The sequence below is a fragment of the Cynocephalus volans genome, chromosome 3, assembly GCF_027409185.1.
Source record: "Cynocephalus volans isolate mCynVol1 chromosome 3, mCynVol1.pri, whole genome shotgun sequence".
Lineage (NCBI taxonomy): Eukaryota > Metazoa > Chordata > Mammalia > Dermoptera > Cynocephalidae > Cynocephalus > Cynocephalus volans.
In genome coordinates, this window is record NC_084462.1 from 26,397,767 (window position 1) to 26,413,751 (window position 15,985).

Sequence of the window (15,985 nt, forward strand, 5' to 3'; positions counted from 1 at the left end):
CTTACTATTGCTGTCAAAATTGGATGGATGGACTGTGTAGCTGGGCTTTTAAAATATGCAAATTACCCGTTTTCAATTGTACCAGTTTTGCAGTCTATGGACTGCTTGAAAGCAAAGTTTTTGTCTAATTCCCCAATGCCTAGCAGAGTGCATAACACAGAGTAGGTGCTTTAAAAATGTGTGAGTGGGGCCAGCCCTGTGGCTCACTTGGAAGAGTGCGGCGCTGGTAGCGCCGAGGCGGCGGGTTCGGATCCTATACAGGGATGGCCAGTGCGCTCACTGGCTGAGCGTGGGGCTGACAGCACTGTGCCGAGGTTTGCGATCCCCTTACCGGTCCCAAAAAAAAAAATGTGTGTGAACGAGTGAGTGAATGAATGAATGAATGCAGAGAAGTCAGACTGCTGGGATTCAGATCACTGTGGTCACTGGCAGACAGCAGGTGGGTAGAAACATGGAGGCTTCCTGCTGCTGATCTGATTCTGATCCTTGCTCATCCATGTAGCTGTGACCACATCGCATTGCCTGTCTGAGCCTCGGTTTCCTTGCCTGGAGTGTGGAGCTTGTATGCCCCCACAGGCTGTTAGGAGAATTGAATGAAGTGGTGTGCAAACACCTGCAGCACATGGCCTCATCCACACTTGGTACAAGATGCGTTTTGGTTCCCTTCCCTAAGCCAGTTATGGGTTGGCTTTTCGTGACTCATAGTTTGTTTTCGAGATTCACGCCTGTTGGTATGTGGATGGTAGAGAAACTGTGCCCCAGAAGGCAGGCCCAGTCGCTCCGCCACTGATGGACACTTGTGTGCAGGGTGTGGGCACTGCCCAGCTGGACAGGTGGCTGTCTAGAATGTGTGACATCTGGATAGTTCCTGGCTGTGGATCTCTGGGCACTGTGTCTTGTCTCTGTAGAACAAGGGAAATGACTGTGCTGACTTCACATCGTGAGGTGGTTGTGAGGACTGAATTTGTGCCCTCCATGAGCCTTTGCACGGTGCATGCACACAGTAAGTGCACAGTAAATGTCAGCTTAAGTGGCTGCTGTTATGAATGACCATAGAGGGTTTCTTCACATCATCTTCCTCCTCACCTCACGATGTCTCTACTGCACAGGGTCCCCTCGATGAGCGGCTGGCCACGTGTCCAGGGCTCCCTCTACCTCATCCCACTACCTCTCACACTTCCCCTCAGCCCGTCGAAGCTTCTCTTGAACCCATCTCTCTCTCCATCCTGCTTTCTGCCCTCACCCGGACACCGCAGCAGCCCTCTGGGCACCTGCCAGCCCAGCGTGCTTTTGTCAGGTTCCTGCTCTGGACTGAAGCCTCAGTGAGCACACTTGCTGCTTAGAAGAGAATAATGTTGTGAACACCCACACACCCATCACCCAACTTTAACCTTAACTTTTGGTCATCATGTAATCCTATGCTTTTAAAAGAATTAAGGCCTTAAAGATAGAGTTGAAGCCCCCTCCCCAATTTCATTCCTGCTAGAAATAAACTACTGTGCACCGTGTATTTGCTATTCGTCACTCCCGTGCATGCTTTTCTATCCTCACTGCTCATCTAAGTAGCCACACGCAACATATAGCATGTGCAGGCTTTCAAATGTCATGCAAATGCTGAACTCTATTTCTGTTCCACACCTTGCTTTGGGGCTCATCTTTGTGCCTCTCGTGTTGATGCATGTGGCTCCAGTTTTCACATTGTCTCTGCTATTTATAGCACAGAGTATATTATGTGAACATGCCACAATTTAGATACCTAGTCTCCTGATGATGGACACTATTTTCAGTTTTTTACTGTTTCAGACAAGGCCTCAATAAACACTCTGTTTCCACTCCAAGTCCACAGAAGAAAAACAGTGCCGGGGTGCAGGGCAGCCCCAGCTTGGGATAGAGCCTTCCCCAGCTCCCCATTGCCCTGGGGTTGAACACAGACATGCTGTGGAGCCGATTCAAAGGCCCTGCACAACCCAGTCCCTGGGGCCTTTCCCTCACTCCACTAAATTTTACTTATGCCTCAGATCTACCAGGTACCTCCTTACCCCCACGTGTTATGTATCCTATAAATGTCTGGAACAACCCACCTCCCTTCCTTGCCACCCCTGTTCCTCCTGACTCCCTGGCTAATTCCTGTTCACGCCTGAGCTTCACCTGCAGTGTCTTCTTCCAGGAGGTCTCTCATCCTTGCGCTGGTGTCCCGGCCCCTCCTGTTCACCATCCTTTATGTACTTCCTCCTTCATGGCTGTCTTCCCTACTAGGCGCGAGCTCCAGGAGGGCAGGGCCACCTCTGACCTGTTCTCTGCCATATTCAGGGTGGCCTGACCTGGTATACAAATGGAATGTGAAAGAATGAGCTTTCCACCAGCACTTTTTTCCTAAGTAGGTTTTTATCGAAGTATAATTTACATGCAGGAAAATTCACTCTTCACTCATAAAACTGACCTATGAGTTTTGACAATCAAGCTGTAGGATAATTCCATCATCCCAGGTATTCCCTCATGCTCCTTTGTAGTCAACTCCTGCTCCTCCCCCTTAGCAACCACCGGTCTGTTTTCTGTCCCTGCAGTTTTACCTTTTCTAGAATGTCATCTAAGTGAATCAGACAGGATACAGCCTTTTGAGTCTGTCACCAACATCTCGGTCATCTACCAAACACTGTGGGAGAAATAGTGACAAATCATGAGGTTTATGCTGAATGTAGATCTTTACACAAACAAATACATTTCAGTACAATTTAGTAACTACTCTTTTTTGTTTTGAACCTCAAATTCAGATTATGTTTACTTAGCACCAACCACATAGCAGATTCATTCCTCACTACACCCCTGTCTGCAGTTTTCAGATGAGACCAGAGTGTTCCAAGAAGTTCAGAATCCTATTCAAGTTCACACGGCTGGCTGGTACAGGTAGTCCCACCCCCAAGTTCAGTACCATAATGCCAAGCTCAGAACTCCTCCTTTTTTCTTTATTTATTATTTTCAGTTACATGGAGTGGAGCAAAGCCTTGTTCTTTCAGAGAGTGTTACTTTAATCAGAGAGCTCCATTTGCTAATTTTTGGAAAGAAAAGAAAAAAGTGATGTTTCTTCTCTGTTGACTACATTTCTGTTCTATCAAGATGATGAGTCATATCGGCAACCAACTGCCCTCCCTGCACTGTACCACCTTCTCCCCAACATACCAGCCACCCAACAGGGACTGTGGGTGCTTGTTGATGGGTTTGATATTGTCGTGCTGGTCTTGCCGCTGGAGCTGGTGGTTCTCAGAAATAGCTTTCTAAAGAATGACTCTTTCTAACACCCTGTTCTGAGTATGCAGACTTATGGTATCTCCAAAAGGTCCATTTGCTTTGCATCTGTCTGTGCCTATCCAAACAACGTGGGCCCAATTCTGCTTTCTGTGACCTGAGACCACAGCAGCATTGGTGTGTGTATGTGTCTGTCAGTGAATAAATTGTCTCCCAGGAAGAGCACTCAGCTCTGAGTGGTTTTCTGCATTTGAGACACACACTGAGAGTAGAAAAGCAGATCCAAGCCAGCTCCAGCAACTGGCTGCAGTATGTCACCGCCACACGCCCTGGGCATTGCAGGGCCCAGACAGGGTTTTGATCTTAGGGTTTTGTCTCTGTCTGTAATCGTGGTCCAGGGCCCAGAGGGACACCAGTAATGTATGGGGAGCAGCTCTGTTAGTTCTGGGGGTTCCGCATGGCAAAAATACATGCAAGTGGCTTGCTGAGAATGCCCGGAAGGAAGGACTGTGCAGCCGCTCAAGGCATTTGGTGAGATCCTCCTACACACCCAGAACAAAACAGGGAGGCGCCACCACAGCTGGTACTGCGCCGTTTATTAGCCAGGCAGCCATGATTTTGACCTTGCTTTGGGTTAAAGGACACAAACCTGAGAAGAAATCTGTTTATCAAGTGGGGAATTCATGCCATCCTTGACAGTATACAGTGAGCAAGATGGATGATCTGCCAGACTGGTCCCTCACATGGGTGAATCAGGGCAAGTTTACAGTACCTTTCCTTTGCAGCTTCAGATACAAAAATAACATTTGCCAGGTTTATATCCAGTTGTGTAGTGACCTGGGGTGAGCAGGGAGAAGAAATCCGATTTGTAGGATTCATTTTGCCTTAGAGATTTATATGGACCATTTCTGCCTTTTTACGTCTTTCACATACCAGTTTAGTTTGTTGCTGTCGTTGTCTTTACGCCAATTTATTTAAAGGACACAGCTTTGTTCAATGGTGGAACTGTACCATTCAGGACAATAAATAGGTATATCAGTTGAATTGCAGTTGTTTTATTTGGAGTTTTGCTCTTTCTAGGTATTTATACAAAATACTCCTTGTATTTGGAATATATTTTCTGTCCTCTTGGAGTCAGACTAGATTGTTATCCCGGAAACAATATGTCCAGCAAAGGATCCTCCAGTTATATGGTAAATTGAAATTAAATTCTTACTCGGTGGTACTTTTCCTTTTTAGTCAGGTGACAAGTATTTTGGGGTACCTCTTGTGCATGCTGCAGTTTACTGAGTGACCTGCAAGGGCCTGAGGGAGAAGCTAGCAAGAGTAAGACCCTGCCCTGCTGTCTGCAACTTGTCGACCTTCTGGGGCCGTAGAGCCAGTGCACAGGAGCCTGCAGGACAACACCTGGCCCTACCCCTCATACAGGGCACTGTGGGGTCCCACTGTGTGTTGGCCTCAGTGAGCGCAGGAGAGAAAGATTGTGCCAAGACCCTGAGCTGAGCCAAAGGCAGATTGTGCCTTGTGGGTAGGACCTCAGTGCTAGGTCACTTCACATTTCCTCCTAGACAGTCTTTCTCTCTATTTGGAAATCAGGAAATGGCCAAAGTCTTTTTTTCAGATATCCCAAAACTAGAATGAAGCCTATTTTGTTGCTTTCACAGGTGATGCTAACAGGCCAGAAGGGATCACTCACCAATAGAGCACGGGGTGGCATTTCCCACTGGGCACCTGCAGTGCCACCAACAAGGCAGAAGTCCTCTCTAAGAAAGGAGAGTGTGGACACCCTCTTGTCCACCCCAGCCCTGTTGCTTATGCTGCTGGTCACAGCAGGGCCAGAGAACAAAGAGCTTGGTTTTCAGAAAGCAGCAGTACCAGCAAGTCCTGGGGTAGGCACAGCACTCTGACACATAAGAGCCAGAGAGCAGAGCGGGTGCCCCTCCCTGCTCTGGTCCCTGCTGTCTTCCTCTGGAGCTGGGTGCTGAGGAGCCTGTGGCAACCAAAGTAAAAAGTCTGGGATGCTGAGCTCAGCATTGGGCCCCCACAGGGCTGGCATCTGAGGTTACAGTGACCATGCGTCATGGGAAGCCCTTGTTTAAAACAATCTGTCCATTCTTTTTGTCCTGGAAAACATGGACAAAATAACACAAGTTATATTCTAGCCAAGGTACTTCTGAATTGCAGAATGATGGGGTTTCATTAAAAGAAGTCATGACAGTGACAACACATGATTAATATGACCTATTTTTTATCAGAATGCCTTTATATTAAACTTTCAGAAGACTTTCATTTAAGCCCTTGTTTTTTCTTCTGTGGGTATTATTTTTGGTTTTTAATACAGAAAATTAGGGGTTACTCTCAGAAACCTCTGAAACAATTCATTAAGACCCATGGAATATCGTCCTGGATATTCTTGTACAGGGCGTTTAATTAGTGTCCCCTAGATAAGGAAAGTAGACGTGCACGGTGAAGATGACTGCTTTCAGCCATGGTTTCTCCTGTGCTTTAATTACAGAAAGCACTCCAAAGACCTCCGCCAGCTGCAGCCCCGCCCCCGAGTCCCCAATGAGTTCCAGTGAATCCGTGAAAAGCTTGACGGAGCTGGTCCAGCAGCCCTGTCCCCCCATTGACACGAGTAAGGATGGCAAGCCTCCAGAGCCCAGCGACCCTCCGGCCTCCGACTCCCAGCCCGCAACCCCGCTGCCTCTCTCAGGACACTCGGCCCTCAGCATTCAAGAACTAGTGGCCATGTCACCAGAGCTGGACACCTACGGCATAACCAAGCGGGTCAAGGAGGTGCTGACAGACAACAACCTTGGTAGGTTCTCATTACCTGGGTGAGTTCTCAGGAAGAATGGGTGAAGGGGGCCTCAGGCTGAGCCTGCCATGGGGTTTAAACTTTTATAAACTACCTATAAGAACACGACACATCCTACCATTGTGAACACTGAGGAGCTTACGAGAGTGCTGGAGTCAATGCCAGCCCTTCCCCACCTTGCGCCCCACTGAGACCCCTTGGGAAGGGATGTACATGGACCAGAGCAGACTGTCTTTATTGAGACATGCCAGGATCAGCACCAGCCTGGCTGCACCAGGATAGCTTCCTGGAAGTATCCAACAGACGGTTCTGAATCCTAACTGCCCAGTGTGTCTTTGATGCTGGGCAAGCTGCTCATGCTTTCTAAGCCGTCTCAGTAAACTGGAAGGTTAATGCCTAATTTGGGGTTGTGAGTAGCAGCCGTTCCTAGCACCGTGCCTAGCAGCTGATAATAGTCTATTATTATTACTGTTCCTGCTGCCCCATGAAGCTGTCTGCATTCTACAGACTCTGCACTGGGCTGAGGCAGCCCGTAGAGAACTGAACCCATCACCCCTCTCACTGCGCTCCAGCCCAGGCCATTTGCCTAGCGTGCGCTGCGGCCTCCCAGGGCTCTGCCTGAGGTGGCTCTCGGAGGGCTCAGTGTCACCAGCAGGCAGTAGCTGTGGCTATAAGAACATTAGGGTATTGTGTCGTATGAAACCATCGTGCTCCTGTGGTGCTGTAGTGACCAGACAGGGTGTAGACATGCAGAGAATGGAAGCAGCTACTCCCCAAGCCTGTACATCCTTCTTACTTCCCAGGTGTAAAAATCAGTTAGAGGAGGAAGTGCGTGCTTAGACAACCCCAAAGAGTGGTTGGAATTTGTCTGGTACCTTCAGGAGGGGCCTTGGCTGTCTTTTGTTTTTCCCAGGGTGGAGAAGAAGAGGGTAGCTGGGTTCCGGTAATGTTTGCCTCGTGACCTACCAGCCTGGGGGTTGGGCCAGCCCGTCAGGCTGAGGCTTTCTGCCCCCCACCCCCATTCATGTGATGCGTTGTACCGAACAAAATGAGAGAAAAATACTGTCAACTGAGAACATTTGTATTTAAGTTAATTCATAAAAATAAAAATTTAGCTGTTGATTTTTAAAAACAGCTAAGTCCCATATGTTCATCAATTATTGAAATGTGCAGGGATTCCTAGACTTGAGTCATCCCCTACTTTACAGTCTTATCACAAGTCCAATGAAGCAGGCCTGTCACATCATTGCTGCCCACTGCCTTGTAGGAAGCATCATTTCATGTAAACTTGAACATCTGCTAAAGAAAATTCTCGTTTTCAAATACTGATAAGTCACAAGATCGCAGTTGTGAGACTGTGGACGTTGAAATCTCATCCTTGGCCTGACCATCCGTGTCTCCATTGTTGCTGGAGTTTTAGTTGATGTTAGTCATGTGCAGCAAAGCAGCGCCCCGCTGGTCTGTGGAACTTTAAAGTGCTGTAAAGCGTGAATCATTGATCTTCAGGGTGAAACATTTCTCACCAGAAAGATGTCTTCCTCCTCTTTGAGCAGGAACTTCTGGAAAAGCTCCATAGCAGCATCACCCTGGACTTAGAGATCAGAAGCAATTTACGTGGTTACTCTAATTCAGCCACTCAGGGAAAGTAGATGTCTTCCCTACTGGGATCTCTTAGTGGGTAACAGACATAGAGGGGGCCAGATTAGAGCTGAATTAGGCAGATGACCCATAGTCCAGACCCAGGCATCCTCTCAACTCTTGACCTGGGATCCTGGAGTGTTCATGGGCCAGCCTCTTGAAATTATATGTAGAATTCGTGTATGTAACACGTGTTACCAGGTGAGGGTCTATAGCTTGCTTTCTTTAGGTTCTGAAATGGGTCTGTAACCCCAAAACAATTGAGAGCCTAGGAAACCTCTAGAATTAATACAAGTAATTTCCCAAGAATTATATATATAAACATTTTGAAAAATTATAAAATAGCAAACTTAATTTAAAATGACTGATACAAAAAAATTTTTAATTTTCTCAAACCCAAAATTCTCCACACAGTAAACTTTTACTTGAAGGCTCACTTGTTACAAGCCACTGCCAAATCATTTCCTCCTGCACCTTCTCTGGGAGCACAGGTGGACTGTCTCCATCTCATAGGTGGAGGTTGTGAGCTGCGGAGGGAGTAAGCCTGTCCCCACGGCCTTCTTGCCACCGAGAGCAAGAGGTGCTCCCAGCCACAAGTTTCCGTGCTCCATGCTTTATGGGACCAAACACTGGCCTCTCTGATCCCAATCTCCATTTCTACCTAATAAGTCCTGTTCATTCAAGTTCTCCCATCAGGTCACCTAGGCTATGACTGATTCTAACTTGTATCTTTAAAAGTGGTGGCTCTCTTAACCCGCTGCTGAATGGCCCTCAGAGAAGTGAACCTTTCTTTTTAAGCCCCTGACAAACATTACAGACTTAATGCTGCTGTGCTCTCCAGAGCAAAATGCCCTCTGATCAGCCTGTGAAGCAGGCTGCTTATCCCTGCCTCAGAGAAGAAAAGGTATCGGGAAAGGGGTTTTGATCCACTTTGAGCTGCATCAAGCACAGTCAGCTTAGACTGCAGGAGCAGACTTCACAAACACAGCTGAGGAACTCACTCTCCTTCTCCTCTGTGCTGTGACCCTGGGTCAAGTGCCCTGTTTTCTCAGCAAGACCCAATAGCCTTGCTCATCATGAAAGGAGACGCAGCGGCCCTGTGGTTTGAGGCTGTACAAGAGAGGTCTCCCATGTGCTACTTAACCTCCTGAGCTTGGGTTTAGGGATTTAACCACCTCTGAGAAATGCCACAGGTGTTATCCAGGCCCCGCTTCATCCAAAGCCTGAAGGCTTTTTTGAGAGAAGCATCATTTGTCATGTATAAGCAGAATGCCCACTCCCCCACCAATGGAGTTTGTTAGAAGTCTGGTGGAAGAAATGTTTCTACCAAGTGCTTGCTCTAAGCCAGGACCCAGCTGTCCAGACTCTGAGCCTTCAAACACCTGTGTCTGATTTTAACCTTGACACGTCCCTGTTCTTTCAGATCCCTGCTCTTTGTGACAATCTCTCTTGGCTCTGTCTTTTCTCTAGGTCAGCGGTTATTTGGGGAGACCATCTTAGGGCTCACCCAGGGCTCCGTTTCCGACCTCCTTGCCCGCCCGAAGCCCTGGCATAAGCTCAGTCTGAAGGGACGGGAGCCCTTTGTCCGGATGCAGCTGTGGCTGAATGACCCTAACAACGTGGAGAAGCTGATGGACATGAAACGGATGGAGAAGAAAGGTAACTCAGTGCTCTCTGCCCCAGCAAGCTGCTTTCTCCCCTACATACAGGCTAGTTCCTTTCTGTCCTTCCCACGGAGCTGATGAGAAACACTGACCTGTGACCCAGTGACTGGGAGACAGAGCAGTAAGATTGCTTCTACCCAGCAGCCTGAATCTAAAGATTTTTTTAGCATTGGGGGGCACCAAGGAGAGAGCAACACAGCACCCGGTGGTGTTCATTCATCTGTTGTCTTTTGTCTTGGGGGTGGTTGGGTGGGTCGTTACAGCATTTACTGCACGAGTGCTAGAGGCTTTCATAGGGTCTTACCAGAGGGAGAATTAAGAGATACATTTTGTAGAAGAGGAAACTCAGGTTCAGAGAGGTTAGGTGCCTCCACTGAAGTCACCAGCCTGGAAAGTGGCAGATCAAATTCCTGCCAAAACAGATCTCTCTTCTGCTGTCATTCTCTAACCTCTAGGGATATGGCCTCCCTAGAGGGATAACTCCAAATGCACCCGAATGCCATCTCCAATGTTGATTCTTGGGCCCCATAGGCTGCAACGTAGGAAAAAGCCCAAAGGGAAGCACGTTTGTGGTGGACGCCATGTCTGCTCTGTCTTTTGGCTTTGTAGTTCCTAAAGGCTGATCCTCGTTAGTGAGTCCAATCCTCAGAGGGCCCACAGTCCTCGGTCACATACAGTACTGTGAGTTCACTGGGTGGCTGAATCCGAATCCTCTAGATGCAGACTGCCAGCTACCGGTCCGGCCATAAGAAGCTGCAGCCACCCTCCTTGACCAGCTAAAGCAGAGGACCTTAACTAAGGTCTCAAGCCCCCGAATCACTGAGCCCTGGGTGGGTACGGAGCCCAGGTCTGCTGCTTTCCCCAGCTGATTGTCACTGTTCTCACCCAACCAGGGAGAGGGCTGGAGCTCCAAGAAAGAGCGAAGAGTGTCTGATGCCTCTTTCAGGAACCCTGTGGGGCTGGGCCCTTTGACAGTAATGGAGACTTCCATTTTCTGAGGCCCTCCTATTTGCCAGGTGCTGTGCTGAGGCTTTGCTCCATCCACACAGCTCTATGCAACATAGATGTCACTGTCCAGCAGAGACGAGGCTCAGGCCCTTAGGAAACCTACCTGATTGCAACAGCTGGTCTGAGTAAGGAGCAGGAATTCAAATACAGGCCCGTCTGACTTCAAAGCTGGCACTCTGAAGTGTATGTCAGCTGCCTTTGTGCTGAGAGCCTGGCATACTGGGATCCTAGGACACTTGCTGTCCCTGGCAACGTGCCCACACGGTGGCCATTACCCCATCAGGGGCCCTTGGATGTGGAGACCAAGGCTTCAGGAGGTGCTGCAGGCTTAATAGGCTGGTACCATGTCACCCCCAAAGTCTTCAACTTACTATGGGAAATTTGAGACATAAACAAAAATAGAATGGTACCATGAACCCAATATATTGGTTGCTGAGTTTCAACAGTTATCAGTACTCACCCAAGCAACTTAAAAGTTTTCTACCTCTGTCAAAAGGCAGTGCCCTGCCATGCAAGCTTGGCGGCAGCTCTAAGTATCCCGGCCAGCCTCCCATTGCTTCAGACGTCAGGAGAGACGAGGGCATAGAGTTCACCACTCCCTGTTGTGTTGCTCATCCTGGGCCAGCAGAAGAGGACCTTAGTCCCCACAAGTGACCTTCAGGGGCTTCCCAGACCCCAACTTTTCCTTCTGCATGGGCACTGGGCGCCCTCTTGTGTTACAAAAGTGTCACTGATACAGCAGAGCCCGGCTGCTTCTACATCTAGAGGTCCCCAAAGAGGCAGTGGTCCCACTGTCTTCTCTCTACTAGTAGGGGCGTTGGCACTAGGGAAGCTCACTTGAGAATCCCCCTCCAACCCTGCAGGAGACCAGACACCTGAGTGTCAGACACAGCAGCAGATGCCCATGGCACAGTTCTTCCTCAGTGCCTGGGTGACCCTCACCTCCTGGTCACCTGCCCAGAGGGAGGGGACTGCAGAGAATTCCAACCGCTGGACAGTCCAGCCCATTTCTTTCTGGCCTTTGACTATACCATGTTAATCTCTTTTTCTTTTTTTGCGGGGTGGGGAGAAGCTGGCCAAATACTATGTTAATTTTCTTTGTAGAACATTTACCTTCTCAATTGTTTTCTAGTTCTAATAATAAAATGGCAAGTTCATTAAGTAACTCCCTAGCTAAATTCCTACAAAAACCTGAAAAATGAGGATAATAATGCTAACTTTTCCAAGTTGTAAGGATTAGAAGGTGTTCCTTCTAAATATGTCTCTTTACTATAACTGCACACGTAAACTCTCAGTAAATGAGAGTTATTAAAATAATTTGTATTCCTTTAAAATCACTGTGCCCAGTCTAGCCTAAATTTAAAATGCTGGAACAGGGAATCCAGGCCATATGATTTATAGGCATGGTATGCTTTCTTCTCTTCCACAAAGCTTGTGTTTCTTCTCCGTTAGCTCCAATCTTTTATTCCTCTCCTTATTGCTTTCTCATAAGCCTTCTTCTCTACTCTGGTCTGCCTTTCTGCCTTCTGCTTTTCTGTTCCCTTTATCAGATGGCCCTTGGACCAGCCTGTTTATGTAGTCACAAGCAAACGGACGTACATGTACACACATTTGTACACATACGTAGTGCCTTGGCTGTCTCCGTGGGCTCTTCTCCCTGGTGGCTACAGATGGACCCTGGTCATCGATAGTGTTCTCCCTTGGTATTTGTTTATGATCTCAGTATTCTCATTAGCTTGCTGTGGCTCCTGTGAACTCTGCCTCAGGTGCCTGCTCACATGCTTCCACCCAGCAGGGTAGCAATGGGGGCTGGCCACCATCCAGCAGGGCAGGCTGCGCTGCCCTAAACAGACTCAGATCAGACCTCAGTTCCATCACTTACTGGCTGTGTGACCTCAGGGGACTCAACCTCTCTAGGCTCCAGTTTCTTCATCTGTAAATAGGGGTAATAATGATCTCTCTCGCATAGCATGACTCTAAGGACTAAATGGTAGATGTTGGCTGCTGCTGCCACTCTTATTACTACATGACATTTGAATCAAGTATTATTTCTCATCTTCCATCAGTTGTAAGAACTTTTTAGAGTTTTCATACTGTATTCCAAACTAGTCCACTAGAAAGATCAATATGGGTAACTCATTTGCTAGAGAAGTCAGAATGGTTTTTAACTTAAAGCATATTTGGAATTAATGACAGAAAGCAACAGAGAGGAGCAGACACAGCACAGACACAGCCCAGGAGGTAAGCGGGCAGCTCTGTGGGCTCACCAGCCACCCAGGCATGGCCCCAGGCGACGGCCCCCACGCCGAGCCTCCAAGCCTTACTGCAGCACGGGGGCTACCCTCATCCCTGCTCTGTGCCACTCTGCTGTCCCTTTTGCTGCCCCTCAGAGCAGGCCACATGGCTCCCAAGCTCTGCGCCCTGCTCCGGCCCTTCTCCTCCTCCCGTGGATGCACCCCTCTTGCCTTGTGGCTCATTCCAGCAGGCCTAACTGGAAGTTCCCTTCTCTCTATCATCCCCAGCCTCTTGCTCACTCTCTGCTTTTTCTCAAGGTTGTAGCACCAGGGTTACTGCCTTTCTCTATACCCCATGTCCTGCCCCATGCAGGGAACATCACTACCCACACGGAAGACCCACCTGACCTATCCAGCCCCTGGGCTTCAAGTTCTTTGACTTCCTCAGCCCTTGGCTAGTCCCTGAATCTTGTTATCACCCCAGCTACACTACCCCCCAAATCCCAGAGTCAGGCACCCCACTCACAGAGCACATCCTACCATCTTTCCATCTTTCTCGCTTCTTTCCACCTTTCCCAAGACACCTCCAGACCCTCAAAGTCCCCTCCCTCGCTTTCCCCCATCAGCCTGTCCTCTGCTGCCCCAGTTTCCTTCCCCAGGCACCCCAGCCTCCATGGTCCCTCCCTTCGCACCCTGCCACTCTTCTCTTGGTTTCTGGGTCCTGCTGGAGGACATCCCACACCTACCTGGGCTGGTGTGCCGCAGATTCACACTGCCCGCCTCAGTGGGGGCCTGGGCCCCACCACCATTCCCACTGCTCAGGCCTCCTTTCCCATCCCCTCTTCATCCTCTCATCAAGTCATCTTTCCTCCTGCCTTCCTACTTCATGAAGGAAGCAGAGGCCACCCGTCCCCACCTCAGTCCCTAAGCCTGGTCTGTGTCTCCACCTGTCCTCCCTCCCTGCCTCCCTCCCTGTGTTCGGGATCCGCCTCACGTCCCTCCAGTGAGCACATTCTCTCCACCTGTATCACCAGCTCTCTCTGTCCTCTCCTCTTAGCTCAGAAGTATTATCAGCTCTTTAAAAACCCTGGATTTCCCTTCTAGAAGCCATTCTGTCACCTTTCTCTTACAGTCAGGCTTCTTAAAACAGTAACTCATACCTCCCTCACTTCCTCACAACCATTCACTGCACAGCCCACTGCAGCCTGGCTTCTGCTCGCACAGCTCCGTGGGATCTACTCACAGGGTCTCCGAGTCTCTCCTAATCACTCAGTCCAAAGGACATTCTGGGTTCTTGTCAGACTCCTTTCTGTAGCATTTGACGCTGCCGGCCGTCTATCCTTCCTCTTTGAGGTCCCTTTGGTAACATCACCATCTCCTGCTTTTCCTCCTGTCTCTGTATCCTTCATGGCCTCTTCCCCTAGGAGCATCCTGTGTGGGGGCTGTTTTTCAGGGTTCCATTCTCAGCCCCTCTCCTTCTCAACTATGTCACTGACGTCATCTACAATTTCTATCCTAATGGTTCCCAAATTCCTCTCTCTAGCCCAGACCGTTCTCCTGAGCCCCATGATGAAAATCTTTTCACTTCTTCCCACTGCCAGCAGAAAAGTCCAAACCTTTGGCCTGCCCTGGCTCTGCCTATCTCTCCAGCTTCGTGTCCAGCAACTCCTACTGCCACCTCCACCCTCCATGTACACACACACGCGCGCACAGACACATTCACACACGCTCTTGAGCCATGCTGTTCCATGCCTCTGTCTTTGCATGTGACACTCCCACTTTCTGAACAGCTTCCTGCCATCTTCTACCTCATCGCCTATTTTTTCTGGTTAATCCCTCTGGTCCTTCAAGATTCTGTTTAAACATTACCTCCTCTGGGAAGCCTTCCCGGTCCCCTCCACGGGACCTGCACTTGCCTCCCCTGTCGCTCTGCTGTGGTCATCTCTGCGTTCCCCACTGAACTGTCCAGTTGTGCAGGAACAGATGGAGACCTCACATTTCGTAAGAGCGGATCCTCATGAGCAAGTGCTAGTAACAGAATAGTTCTAGTCCAGGTGTCTTGAGATGCTCTGCACAAAAGTAACTGCAAGCCAGCAATGTTCCTTCATGCTAGTGGGGATCAGGGATTCAGGCCAATTTCACAGCTGGGCCTTGACCTCAGTGTGACATCTCTCCCTCCCTCAGCCTACATGAAGCGGCGGCACAGCTCAGTCAGTGACAGCCAGCCCTGCGAGCCCCCCTCCGTTGGCATTGACTACAGCCAGGGCGCCAGCCCCCAGCCCCAGCACCAGCTGAAGAAGCCGCGGGTGGTGCTGGCTCCTGAAGAGAAAGAAGCTCTGAAACGAGCCTATCAGCAAAAGCCATACCCGTCACCAAAAACCATCGAAGAACTCGCCACCCAGCTCAACTTGAAAACCAGCACTGTCATCAACTGGTTCCACAATTACAGGTACAGTCCTGTTCCCGGCCCAGTAAATCACAGCTCCTAGAGAGCACCCGTTCAGCCCTTAGGAAGAGGCTGTCTGTACGGAAGACAGTGGCTGTTAACGGTGTACAGGAATGATGTTCTGGGGACTTGGCCAAAGATGTAGGGCCACATCTCCTCTAATCAACATTGTGTGTTTAGATTCAGTCCACACCTGCCATGACTGGGGGGGGCGGGGGGAGATCATATCATATGGTTATATCACAATTTAATAAGGGAGATAGACATTCATGGTTACATAATAATGAACATTTATTTCTTAGTGATATTTTGGTGCTTTCTCAGGGTTTTTTACATTATTATGTTCCAAATTAGTTTGAGTAGGGTTTTTTAGTTGGGGGGGGGGGGCGGGTTTGCCAGGAAGTATTTTATTGACAACTAGGAGCATAGCCATAAGACAGGGAAGCACACAGGACTGCAAACTAAAACCCAGTAGCCAGCAAGGACCCTTTGGGCCAGGAACACTGCATCCTGAGGTCCTCATAGTCTCCCACCAGTAGACACACAAGACTGGGCATCTAGGGGAGAGGGAAGTCGCTCTGGTGTCCCAGAGAGTGAGAAGATAAATGATGCCTCATTATGAGTGAGAGGATAAGGAGATAACATGGAGGGAGGGTCCATCACTGCCTAAGACCACCCCATCCTCTCAGAGCCAAACCCAGGTGGAGGATGGAACCACCCAGTGTCTTGTAATCAGCAGCTGTCTTCCCATCATTCATCTGGTTGCCTCTGTAGATGAGCCACTGCTGTTGTCGAGGGAGTCCCTCTTTCTCCTCCACACGCTCCTTGATTTGTCCCACCTTGTCTGTGGATTCAGTGTTAATCTCAGTCTCCTCTCTGGTCAGTGTCTTCACTTTAATTAGCATCTTCTTCCTAGTTTGCGGCTGCACACGGA

The 15,985-nt window shown here is 49.2% G+C and overlaps 2 protein-coding genes across 11 annotated transcripts in view; one reads left to right on the forward strand and one right to left on the reverse strand.

The window, feature by feature from the left end:
- Positions 1-15,985, forward strand: part of CUX1 (cut like homeobox 1) — a 349,741-nt gene that overhangs the window by 302,950 nt on the left and 30,806 nt on the right. For 7 of the 10 annotated variants that reach the window (XM_063091582.1, XM_063091583.1, XM_063091585.1 and 4 more), the window contains exons 21-23: positions 5,759-6,061; positions 9,170-9,358; positions 14,790-15,054. The exons of the other annotated variants lie outside the window; for them this stretch is intronic. In XM_063091582.1, coding sequence (XP_062947652.1) covers positions 5,759-6,061; positions 9,170-9,358; positions 14,790-15,054 — 757 coding nt within the window. The remainder of the gene's footprint in view (positions 1-5,758; positions 6,062-9,169; positions 9,359-14,789; positions 15,055-15,985) is intronic. 10 annotated transcript variants of the gene reach the window in all.
- On the reverse strand, positions 15,711-15,956 carry LOC134373632 (NEDD8-like). The gene has a single exon (XM_063091591.1). The coding sequence runs from the start codon at positions 15,954-15,956 to the stop codon at positions 15,711-15,713; it is 246 nt and encodes an 81-aa protein (XP_062947661.1).

What these genes read in the sequence shown, in the direction of transcription:
- LOC134373632 (XM_063091591.1), bottom strand. Translation starts at nt 15,956, where the DNA reads ATGCTAATTAAAGTGAAGACACTGACCAGAGAGGAGACTGAGATTAAC.